The following is a 12,415-nucleotide window of genomic DNA, read 5'->3' on the forward strand; positions in this document are numbered from 1 at the left end:
AATTTAAGCCTAGTCACAACCCTTGTGGGCAGGAGAGGAGGTGGGCACAGGGACAAACGTCTTGTGGATGCCTCTGTAGGGTTCCCAAGCAAAGGAGGAGGGTTAGCTCTTAACAGGGAGGGATGGAGAGGTCACTTCTACAGCTCTAGGAGTCAGAGGAATCTGGGGATTCAAGATTCTCAGTGGGACTGGGGTGGTGGCCCTTGCCTGTAATCTCAGCACTTTGGGAGGCTGAGGTGGGCAGATCACTGGAGGTCAGGAGCTCAAGACCAGCCTGGCCAACATGGTGAAACCCCGTCTCTACCAATAACACAAAAATTAGTCAGGCGTGGTGGCATGTGCCTGTAGTACCAGCTGCTCAGGAGGCTGAGGCAGGAGACCCACTTGAACCTGGGAAGTGGAGGGTGCAGTGAGCCGAGATTGTGCCACTGCACTGCAGTCTGGGCGACAGAGCAAGACACTGTCTCAAAAAAACAACAACAACAACAACAACAAATTCTCAGTGGCATCAACCTGTATGTTCCCATTCTATGTGTCAGGGCACCATGTAGGGTCCTGACCACATTGAGCAGACCTGATTATTTTGACAGCATATATCATCACTTTCTCATCTACCCACTAGGATGGCTATAATCAACATGATGGACAATGAGTGTTGGCAAGGATACGGAGAAACTGGAACTTTCATTCACTGCCAGCGGTGGGTGTGTATAAATACATGGTGCAGCCACTGTGGAAAACAGTCTGGCAGTTCTCAAATGGCTAAACATAGAGTTATCACATGATCCAGCAATTCCACTCCTAGGTATACATGAGGGTTAATTTTATGTGTCTACTGGACGGGGTTAAGGAATGCCCAGATGGCTGGGAAAATGTTATTTCTGGATGTGTCTGTAAGCATGTTCCTGGAAGAGATTAGTATTTGAATCTGTAGACTGAGTAGAGAAGACAGCCCTCACCAGGGTGAGTGTGCATCTTCCAATCCACTGGAGGCCTGAATAGAACAAAAAGAGGAACAGCAAATTTTCCCTCCCTGCGTGAGCTGAGGCATCTGTCTTCTCCTGCCCTCGGATATTGATGCTCCCGGTTCTTGGGGTTTCAGACTTGGATTGGGACTTATTCCAGCAATCTCCTGGTTCTCAGCCTTCTGAATTGGTCTGAAACTACAACCACTGGCCTTCCTGAGTCTCCAGCTTGCAGAACTTCTCAGACTCCATAATCACACAAGTCAAACCCTCATAATAAATCTCTTTCTATATATCTCTCTCTATTCGAATGGTTTGGTTTCTCTGGAGAACTCTGATTAATACAGCACACAGATGCTCCTTGACTTATGATCGGGTCATCAATTGCGGATCACCTTTTATACGTAAGAAAAATTAAAACATATGTCTGCACAAAATCTCATACAAGAGTGTCCATAGCAGCTATTAGTCATAATAGCAAAAAAATGCAGCAAAATAGCAAAAAAGTGGAGTATATCCAAATACCTATCAATGGAAGAATGGATAAACAAAATGTAGTCCATTTATGCAGTGGAAATGTCATTCAGTAATAAAAAGGAATGAAACCCCAACATATACTATAACATGAATGAATCTTGAAAACATGTTAAGTTAAAGAAGCCAGACACAAAAGGCCACATATTGTATGATGCCATTTATATGAAATGTTGACAATAGATGAAATACACAACAGATTGGCAGTTTCTAGGGATTAGGGAGACAATGGGTTGGAGGAATGGGGAATGACTGCTAATGGGCTTCAGAGTTTCCTTTTAGGGTGACGAAAATGTCTGGAATTATTATGATGAATGCATCTGTGATATGGCTGTAGTTATGAATATGCTGAATATAAGTCTTATGAATAGACACCAAGTATAAATCTTATGAATATACTCACACCACTGAATTGTACACTTTAAAAGGGTGAGAGCTTTATGGTATTGACTTATATCTCAATAAAAACTTTTTAAAAATTACGCACACACACACACACCAATTTCTTTGGAGTCCTGCATTTCTTAGGATTCAGTTCTGGACTTGGTCTTCACTTTCTCTGCCTTCTGGCTGCAAGAAATGCAACCCTCTTTTACCACCAAGGAGGCCCTCTGGCTCTCTCACTTAGCTTTCAGTTGCTGATTGACTGCATTTAGCTTTTTATTACTTTTTTCCCCAGAGTCTTGGAAAGAGCCACCTAACTGCATTGGTCTATTTACATACCAGCGCCATGCTGTTTAAATATCAGAGGCTTCATAGTATGTTTTAATATTGGCTAAGACTAGGCCCTGCTCAGAACTCTTCTTTCCCTGTGTTTTCCTAGCTATTGTGTGTGTATTTTTCCATAAGAACTTTAGTGTCAACTTATCTGGTTCCATAGAAAAGCATATGTGGGTGTTTTTAGGGTGACCATTAAGTCTATCAACCAACTGAGGGAGAACTGACATCTTTATGCAGTCAAGTCTTTCTATCCAAGGGTGTGGCTAGACCGGGAAGCCCCCAAAAGTTACAGTGGGGCCAATATGCCAACACCAGGGTGGCCATTGCCAAAGACTGAGGGCCTGGAATGAAATACACCCCTGTTCAGATGAGCAAGCCCTCCTCTCTGCCCTACCCAGATGACAACCACTCCTTGCATCACGCACCTGAGCTGCCCTGGTTCCCACCATCTCATAATTACCCTAATTCTGGAGCCATATTGCGGGGAGGCCCAGAGTCTGTGTGGTGGGAATGGAAGGTACCCAACTGCAACCCACCACCTGGTCTTCCCAGGAGCATCACTGGCTTGTGATGCCCAGGCCAGGGCCACTCTGCTGCTGGACAGCTTGGCAGAGCAGGTCTCTGCTGCCCACCAGAACTGGCCCTGAGCTCTTGGATATGTGTGTGGCAGCAGCCAGGGCCAATTCAAGAGTCGGAGTTTGGGGTCCTGAGAGTTCTAGCTTTGGATTACCAAGCAGTATCGATGAGGTGAGTCTAAGAAGGTGCCCTTAGCATTGGTTCAGCACCAAGATGGGGGACAGGGATGGAGGCTGTCAATATGGCACAGGTATTAGAAGCCCTGTCCTCTGTCCCTTCACCTACTCTAGTCTCTGTAGGCTGAGCCAAAGAGGGCAGAGAACAGGCTCTAGGTGAATCAGAGGAGCTGCCCTTGGTCGCTAACCTCTCTCCAAGCATGACAATAATGAGGAAAGGCTTTTCCCATCCCATTCAATCTGGCATTCCTTGCAGGTAAGTTTTAACAGTGGTTCGTGGAGAGTCAGGCTGTCTAAGACACTCCTGTGGGGCAGAGAAAGGATGTTCAGTGGCTTCCTTTCTTTGTTTCCTGTTCCTTCCTCTGAGATAGACCCACTTCCTCATCCACCCAACAGATGGCCAGGATGCATCTGTTGGGGACTCCGTCCCTTGGCACTTGGCACCCATTCAGTCATACATGTCTCAGACTCCTCTACAGCCAGAGTTCTGGCTGTAATTTAGATTTTGCTAAGAAAGGGAGGTGGGATCTGTCTTCCTGCAGCTCTGGCAGCTGGCCATCCCTGATGGATGTTTGTGGTTGCAGGAATCTAACCTAGGTCTCGACTCCAGTTTTGTGCATGTGAGGCAGCGATGGCAGGGGTAGTGGTGGCATTAGCAGTAGCAGTGGCGGCTCTCTGACCTCTGATTCGGCTACAGTGGTCTAATCTTGAAACCAGTAGTCCAGTGGTGGCCTCTGCCTTCTGCTCCTCCAGCCTTTCCAGTGATTTAGGTAAAATCCCTTTCTGCCTAAGATTCCTAGAGTGCTTTCTGTTTTCTTGGCTGAACCTTGACTAGTGTGGACACTGTTGTTGGACTTGAGGTCAGGAGAGCCTCCTGGATGGACCTGGTGAGCCTTGCTCTGGAGGGCAGAGAGAAACAGGCTGAGCAGGGTTGTTTGGCCACTGGCTCAGGTTTAGGCTGTGGGGATGCAGAATCTCAGCATGTTAGGAGAGAAAATAGGGACCCAATAAAAATTCAGGAGGGCAAACTGAGCCACAGCATCAAGATGTGTAAACTAGGGGAGGAGTGCAGCATAGAAGTGAAGAAAAGGAGGCCTCCCATGAAGAGGCAATCCAATTAGGTGTCCAACAAGAGGGTCCCCATAGCATGCATGTCCCAACTCCCTCTGTCTGTGTCTGTGGCAGACAAAGTAAGCCAATATGGGCATGCTCTCCTGCTAGCAACCGAGCTCAGAGGGCTCTTCAATAGTCCACCCATACACTGTAAACCTGCGAACACCTTCTTTTTTCTGCATCCAGTGCAGACATTGCTGATCAATCATGGCACTTGTACCACCACTTTCCTCTACTGCATCCATGGCAGACATCACTAATTGAGTAGATAATTCTTCTCAGCTAATTGGCCCTTCTTTAAAACCCTTCAGAAGATAAGGCTCCAGGTAGCCAGTACCAAATGACTGTGGCTGACAGATGAGATGGAAACTCTCTGCCATCCCTATATAAAGTATTTAGATTCGGCAAGGAGAGGCCAATGGGAGGACGGGATGGATTGCAGCAGGAGGAAGGATGTGAGCTAATTTGCATGGGCAGAGAGGAGTCAGGGAGGAGGGGGCATTCTCAGCTGGGTGGGAAGCAGCAGTGGTGGTACGAGGATAGAGTCATGGCAGTGATAGAGAAGCTGCAAATGCAGGCTGGTGTCAAACCATGGAGTCTGGATCCTAGTGTGTAAGCCATGGGAGGCAGGGGAGTGTGTGAGCTGGGAGAGCAGAGTCACTAAAACACACACGTGCACACGTGTATACACACACACACACACACACACAGTCTCTCTGATCTGGTAGGGGACCCTGCATTTCCTCATGCTGAGGGCTGGTGTCCATCTTCTTTTCATCCTGTAGGACCGCTGATTGTCTCGACTTCACACAGCAGCCTGGGGAAGTATTATAGGAGATGTTGGTAACCCCATCCTTTCTGCAGAAGCTGAGACCACACAGCCGGATGGTAAAATGGAAGCACAGGGGCAGACCTGGGGCCATCACTGGGCCCTGCCCCTTTAGGAGGAGTCATGTCCCTCCCCTGACCATGCTCCCCCCTTACCCCTAAAGGGTATTTCCTTTGGCACCACAGATCTCTCACCTTCACTGGCCATGGCTGGATGGGGATGCCATTCCGTCCCATGCAGCACAGGGCAGATGTGCAGGCTGCAGCTTCCTTGGCCAGCAGGTCCCAGCGGGCATTGTGGCCCAGGTTGCCTGTCGGGTCAGCCGGATCCAGGATGATAGGCCTGTAATTCCCACCCAGGGTCAGTCTTATTCCTGGCAACATCTAGGTGTCCACCTGTGGCACTGGTTGGACTATTTTCCCTTTTCATCTAACACTTTGCAGGGGCTAGGGCCAGAGCTCAGAGATTCCTCAGTGCTCCAGGCACACACTACAGGGCAGGTATAGAAAATAAGACACACATGGCCACTTTGCCATTCTGCATTCAGGCAAACATTACTAATCAACCACAGTGCTACCGCTTACCCCTTCCTTATTCAGGGGAGGCATTGTTAATCAACCACAGCACTGGTTCCACTACTCTCCCTTCCTGCATCCATGATACAGGTTGAGTATTTCTTATCTAAAATGCTTGGGACCAGAAGTGTTTTGGATTTCAAATTTTTTCAGATTTTGGACTCTACCTACTTACCAGTTAAGAATCCCTAATTTGAAAATCCAAATGCTGCAATGAGCATTTTCCTTGAGCATTTTTTTTTGGTGGTCAAAAACTTCAAATTCTGGGCCATTTTCAGATTTTGAATTTTTGCATTTGGGATGCACAACCTTTGGACACCACTAGCTGGTTAGCCTACTCTTTCCAGCTGAGTCAAATCACAACCTCAGAAGCTTTTTCAATACATCATTCTAAGTAGCCACTCCCCACTGACTGGAGATGCATCCTGAGGTTGCAAAAGCATCTCTGTTATCTCTGTACCCATTTCAGAGGTAGGCAAAATCCCAAAGAATGAAACATGCTTATGGCACCTGGGTGGGTTCACAGGTAGGGTGGTCAGATTTAACAAATACAAATACAAGGCGGGGCACAGTGGTTCATGCCTGTAATCCCGGCACTTTGGGAGGCCTAGGCGGGCAGATCACTTGAGGCCAGGAGTTCGAGACCAGCCTCGCCAACACGGTGAAACCCCTGTCTCTACTAAAAATACAAAAACTATCTGGACATAGTGGCGTGCGCCTGTGGTCCCAACTACCCAGGAGGCTGAGGCAGAAGAATTGCTTAAACCCGGGAGGCGGAGGGTTGCAGTGAGCCAAGATCGCGCCATTGCACTCCAGCCTGGGCGACAAAAACAAACAAACAACAACAATAACAAAAAACCAGAATGCCCAGTTAAATTTGACTTTCAGATAAACAGTGAATAAATTTTTAAGCATAATTATGTCTCAAATATGGCATCAGGCATACTTATACTAAGAAGTTATTCATTGTTTATCTGAAACTCAGATTTAACTTGGGGTCTTGCATTTTATCTGGCAACCCTATTCCTGGGTGACCAGAAAATTGACTGTTTGTTCCTCAGGTGCTAAGAATATAACTTCTAGGAAGGAATCAGTTCTAGGAAGAGTGTTTTCCCATCTCTGCTCTGCAATCTAGAAAGTGCGGAGAGTGAGTGATCCCAGGTCTGAAATTCTGGAATATTGTGGGTAGACCTGAACCTGGGCTTCTGAAGCTGCTGTTTCAGGAAGTCTCCAACAGTCTTGTCCTTGGTGTTGTAGTTGATGGTCCAGTAGATACAGAGCTGGCGGTACTGGGTGACCAGCTCCAGGACTGTGCGGAAGCCCTCAGCCATGTTGAACTGGGGGTCCTTCCCGCCCTGCTCCCAGGCGTACACAGTCAGGAGTTCCAGCCCGTGCTGTGGGGGTAGGGAGCCTCTCCCCTTGGAGATCTTGTTACACTGGAGAACGAGGAGAAAGATATGTTGGTTCATACTGGCACTGATGAGGTACAGAAGGGATTATTCTGGACTTGGCAAAGCAACCCCAAAACTTTTATTGAGCACCTACATGTGCCAGATGCCTTGCCATGCATTATCCCATCACATCTTGTGACACAGTTTTATCACCCCCATCTTACAGATAAGAAAACTAAGGTCCCACAGCTGAGACATAGCACTCTTTCTTCTCTGCTCTATCAACCCAGAATCTTGGCCAGGGCTGGGCCCTGCTTCCTCCCAGGAAAGTGCTCCAGAGGCAGAGCCCAGGGCAAATGGGGAAGGTGGCCTATCCATGTGCCGAACCTGCCGGTACCAGTGCTTCACCAGCCGGATCAGGCTCTTCAGCTTGGTAGGGCGAGAGATGATGAAGTCCCGTTGTAGCTCTGTGAAGCAGGTGGAGTACTCGCCCGCATTGCTGTAGCTGTGGATGAGGTCGACGTAGACTTGAGAGCTGGGCCTGGAGCCAGAGACCAGCTGGCCTGGAGATGGGGAGATGGGTACCATCACTCCGGCTCCCACGGTGTCCCGGTGGGGCCAACTTAGAAAGGACTTCTGAGATCTGCTACCTCTTGGGTGCTTTCCTAAGGGTGGTCTGGGATCCACTGGGAGGCCACAGGGTGTTTTTAGGTGGAACACAGATATGGCATGACCCACATGAAATCCCTGGTGACAGTCATACTCCCTTTTCTGCTCCCTTTCAAACCATCTGCTTACCTACCTTGGACAAAGTCTCAGCTGGGAGCTAGCCTGTCCTTAACACCTCTCTAATACTTGCTTATCTTTCTCTCTAACCGAGGGAGGGCAGGCTCAGTCTTATAACCTCCTGCAGGTAACAGAGCTGTGTATGGAGTTGACATCACCATTCTGGTTACATTGCACTTATAGGCATTCCTTAATATCCAATTAAAGGAATTCCTTAATATCCAAATTCTTGCTCTCTGAACTGAAGAACTGAATAGATTCAGATAAATTTCTGGGCCAGGTGCAGTGGCTTACGTCTGTAATCCCAGCATTCTGGAAGGCCACTGCAGGAGGATCATATGAGGCCAGGAGTTTCAGATCAGCCTGGGCAACATAGTGAGATCCCCATCTCTACAAAAAATTCTATAAATTAGCCAGGTGTGGTGGTGTGCACCTGTAGTCCCAGTTTCTCAGGACGCTGGGGCAGGAGGATCACTTGAGCCTAGGAGTTCGAGGCTGCATTGAGTCATGATCATGCCACTGCGCTCCAGTCTGGGTGATAAGGTAAGACCCTGTCTCTTAAAAAAAAATTCTGCATGAATCCCTACCTTGGCCACCTGCTCCCTCAAACTCAGAAACCAAATAAATTCAGATACAAGGGATTTTCTCACTCTGAAAATTGCTAATCAAACTGAGAATTGAAGAGATATGGAGAGAGTTGTGTCTATTTTGTTCAAGGCTTCATTTTTGGTGCCTGGAAGAGCACTGGGCACAGAGTAGACACATGTATTGAAAGAACTGAATGAATGGATCTGCAGCAGGTGGGGAGGTGGGTGGCACACAAACCACTCAAAGCTGGGAATGTGCAAGAAACATCAGTGTCCTTACTGTCAGATGTGAGATAAAGCCACTGGGGCTCAGGATGGGGAAGTCCCTTGTTCAAGGTCATCCAGCATGTTGGTGGAATTGCTGGGACTAGAACCCAGCTTGAGGCCACTGTTAGCCCACAGGGTGCCTGTGCACATTAGCAAAAGGCGCCCTCTTCTTTAGATACTTTGCAGGAAAGTTGTGATGAACGTACACAACGACAATGCCTGCAATGATGCGAACAGATGTGGCCTGTTTGTGTCCCGTGCAACCTCTACAACTGCCCATGGCGGCCCTGCCTCTGTATGTCCCCCTCTCAGGTCTACGCCAGGGCACCTCACCTAGGGCGTCAAAGGCTGGCAGCACATCAAAGTCCACACTCTGGTCCAGCATCGTCTGGGATGTCAGTGAGAAGCTCAGCACGCGGGGATTCTCCCATTTGGAGACTTCAAACTTGACCTCGAACTGCCGCTCCTGTTGACATGCCTCCAACTGGGCTCGGATCTCGGAGATGATCTCGGCCCGCTTGTTCCCCTGCTCAGTGAACTGGCTGAAGCAGCTGAGGAACACCACGAGGTCGGCGTCTGAGCGGCCTCGCAGAGCTGTGCCTTTGGCTGAAGAGCCACCCTAGAGAGGACACGGCAGGTGGCTCAACCCTTGAAACACGGCTTGGCATCCTTTTGCCTGTGGGTTCTGGACTATGAGTTAGAAAACCTACTGTGTGACCTTGGACAAATCATCTAACCTCTCTGTGTTAGATCTTTAATATGGTAAGAAAGATTGTATTTAAGATTGTTAAGAAAAAGAAGCGTGCAAGAAGTAAGTTTAAACCCTTCAACAAATGGAAAATTTCTCATTCCATCATGTTTTGTGACTGGAGAGGATCTGAGAAGTGGTTTGTTTGTTGGTTGGTTTTTTGGGCCTGCAGCTCCCAAGCCTGTCTGCACCTGGAAGGCTTTTACAAATGACCAATGGTTGGCTCCCAGCCCACAAGACTGTGATTTAAGTTTTCCTGGGTTGGGGCTTGGGCATCAGCATATTTTTTAAAAACTGTGATTCCAAGGTCAAGCCAGGGGAGCCAGGGTTGAGAGCCAGTGAGCCAAGCCACTCTCCTCAAGTGTTAGAAATCAGGAAGGTGAGGATCAGAGAGGGGAAGGTACATGCCTATGGTCACACAGCAAACCAGCATCCCTGGCACTGTTCACTGGCTGGCTTTATGCTGACACTCTTTGTGAGCTGCTGGGTCTCACTTGTCTCTCCAACTGTGGACTGAGGCTGTATCCACTGCCGTGGACAGTGTGACCTTTTGTACACCCCCAGCGTCCTTTCCACCTGGGATCAGCATCCTGGTGTTCTTTGGAGGGACCACCCCTACCCCACACTCAGCCCATGAGGACTAGGCGGGGGCCACTTCACCATGTGACCCAGTCTTGGCCATCCAGAGCATAATGTCTCCCTAGCCCCAGTAACTAGTTTGGGGGTTGGTAGGTTACCCAAGCCAGGCCAATGAGACTCAATTCCAAGACTTTTATTTGAATTTTAAGAAAAAACAAGTTCCCCTTTCTGGAAGCTTAGAGCTGCCAAAGACCACCATATGTTAAGGGCCTATCCAAGACATTAAAAAGCAGAACCAAGAACTGGAGAGAAAAACTGAGTCCTGATGATGCTGCCTGGGCTCCTGGATCTAGCTATGCCTGTAAGCAGCCCTACCCCAGGACTTTCCAGTTACATCAGTCAATACATTCCTTTGTTGCCTCTTGAGTTGAGTGTCACTAGCAACCAAAAGAGACTTGTTGGACATATCTGGGCCCTCTGCCATCCTCCCATGACCACTTTCCGGCTCTTTCTCTATGCCTGGCTTTTTGCTGGTTGCTACAAGGGCGGAAATGGGTTAAGCCTGGCCCTGGGCTGGGAGAGATCACCAGCTTGCAGGACATTGCTTGCCTACAGCTCTCTGAGGACTCACCTTGACCACCTTGATCACTTTGATGGGAGAATTCTGGAAGCAGTTTTCCTTCAAAAATGAACAGATGGTATCAACGGCCTTGTTCACCTGGGCCAGGAACTGGCGGTTGGGCTGGAGAAATTCACTGATGAACTTGTCAAGGTCCGCAGCTGGGGTTTGGTAAAGGAGGGCTGGCTGCAGAGAGAATCCAGGTGGGGTCAGCTTGAGACGGGACTCCCAGTGCTCACCCAAGCCCTGCCCCTTGATGTCCTCCGAGGACAAGACTCCCACTGTCTCCCATGTCCCTCTTTCCTTCTCAGCTGGTGGGTAGGTTCTGAGGTAGCATCAGAAGGACCTGAGATTGAATTTTGGTTCCAGCATCAATACACAGCCTCAGTTTCCCCATGTTTAAATGAGTGCAATAATGAAGCCCGGGTCTCAATGGATTGTCTTGAGTATTAAACGCTGGTTATGAGACCCTGCTGCAAAATAGTAAATGTGATAAAATCATATCCTTTTGGGAGCTGCAAGTGGCTTATGTCTCAGTTTTCCTAGAAGCAGGGCCCATGGTGGGAATTCTTGTGCATATGATTAATTGGGGCAGTGCTTGGAGGAGAAGTGGAACAAGGACAGCAGCAGAGGGCAGAGAAGAGGCTCAGCAAAGCTGGGTGCTCAGCTGGAGACAAGTGTTTGCCTGATTCCACAGGGAGCGCTGGAACGTGAATTGCATCACAGAATCGGTTCCACCTGGAGACAAAGTTGGGCCTTTTGTAACCCTGTGTCACTCAGGCACTGGCTGGGACGTAGCAATCTGTGCATTTCATGGAAGGCAAGTCTCCAGAGAAGCGGTGGCTATGAGTTGTCAGCAACCAACACTCCTAGCAGCTGGGGATGGGTGCACCGGCAGGTTAAGGGAACCTGACTAGAAGGCAGGGGGCAGGGCCCCCTGCCCCTCAGGACCCTCCATCTTACCATCACATCCCAGGGCTGCACAGATGTCCCGTCTCTACTCAGAAAGCAGGCCTGCATCCCCAGCGCTGCTGCTTCCTGGGCCAACAGCTCCCAGCTACCCTGGCCCACATTCCAGGTGGGATCAGCGGGGTCCAGGACCAGGGGTCTGGGGGCACAACAGGAAGGTGGGTGGGGAAGGTGGGAGTCAGTGAAAGAGGAGGTGGGTGGGAGGGCTGAAAAGGGGCGTGAGGGCTGGAAAGAGTGTCAGGACCTCAGGGTTGGCTCAGTCTTGCCCAAGTGCAGAAGCAGTCTCAATTGGCTACCTTGGTTGGCCCCTTCAACTGAGAAGTACTATTTTATCATGCTAATAAAACTGGCCCTGGTTTCTTTTGGGACTCCTTATGTCCACACTTCCTCAGCAAAGAGTCCAGAGGGAAGCAGAGTGAGGAGCGGAATTGCCACCCCAAACCCTACCTTGGACTCCTCCTGGATGACTGACTCCAGGGTGACAGTGGGGAGGAGGAAGATAATGAAGCCAGGCAAAGGGAAGCGGGTCTTCACCTTGGTTTTCGAAGCTGGCCAAGAAGGTGCATTCTCATGGCTGGGTCCTCAGTGCTATAGTTGACCGTCCAATAGACACAGAGCTGCTGATGCTGCTGCACGAGCCCCAGCACCGTCCGGAAGCCTTGGGCCATGTCGAAACAGTCCTGCCTGCAGCCCTGCTCCCAGGCAAAGATGGTGAGGAGCTCCAGGGCGTAGGCTGGGGGCAGAGAGGCAGAGGCTGGTCGTTTTCCTTTGTTCTGAGCCGCAACCTGTGTCACACAAGGCCAACCAAAGATGAGTGATTAGTGGATGTGAGCTGAGTGTGGCCATAAGCACTCGGGGCAGGAAGGGAATATAGAAAACAGAAGCGCAGAAAGAATAGAAACTTGCTGATGCTTCTCATTTTACAGGTGGGTAAACTGAGGTTCAGAGGAGGGTAGTGACTTGTCTAAGGTCACACAGTGA

General features: G+C 49.2%; 1 protein-coding gene across 2 annotated transcripts in view; it reads right to left on the reverse strand.

Moving 5' to 3' along the window:
• Positions 1–1,644: 1,644 nt before the first annotated feature.
• OAS3 (2'-5'-oligoadenylate synthetase 3) overlaps positions 1,645–12,415 on the reverse strand; it is a 34,111-nt gene continuing 23,340 nt past the window's right edge. The window contains exons 9-16 of one of the 2 annotated variants that reach the window (XM_032168610.2): positions 11,969–12,219; positions 11,429–11,573; positions 10,478–10,651; positions 8,853–9,138; positions 7,267–7,442; positions 6,686–6,924; positions 5,108–5,255; positions 1,645–4,901 (exon numbers count right to left, since the gene is read on the reverse strand). In XM_032168610.2, the coding sequence (XP_032024501.1) occupies positions 4,890–4,901; positions 5,108–5,255; positions 6,686–6,924; positions 7,267–7,442; positions 8,853–9,138; positions 10,478–10,651; positions 11,429–11,573; positions 11,969–12,219 (1,431 nt within the window). In that variant the 3' untranslated portion in view covers positions 1,645–4,889. Of the gene's footprint in view, positions 4,902–5,107; positions 5,256–6,679; positions 6,925–7,266; positions 7,443–8,852; positions 9,139–10,477; positions 10,652–11,428; positions 11,574–11,968; positions 12,220–12,415 lie in introns of both variants that reach the window. The other variant, XM_058425183.1, reaches the window with a different exon arrangement.

Source organism: Hylobates moloch, unplaced genomic scaffold, assembly GCF_009828535.3.
Source record: "Hylobates moloch isolate HMO894 unplaced genomic scaffold, HMol_V3 SCAFFOLD_12, whole genome shotgun sequence".
In the NCBI taxonomy this organism is placed as follows: domain Eukaryota; kingdom Metazoa; phylum Chordata; class Mammalia; order Primates; family Hylobatidae; genus Hylobates; species Hylobates moloch.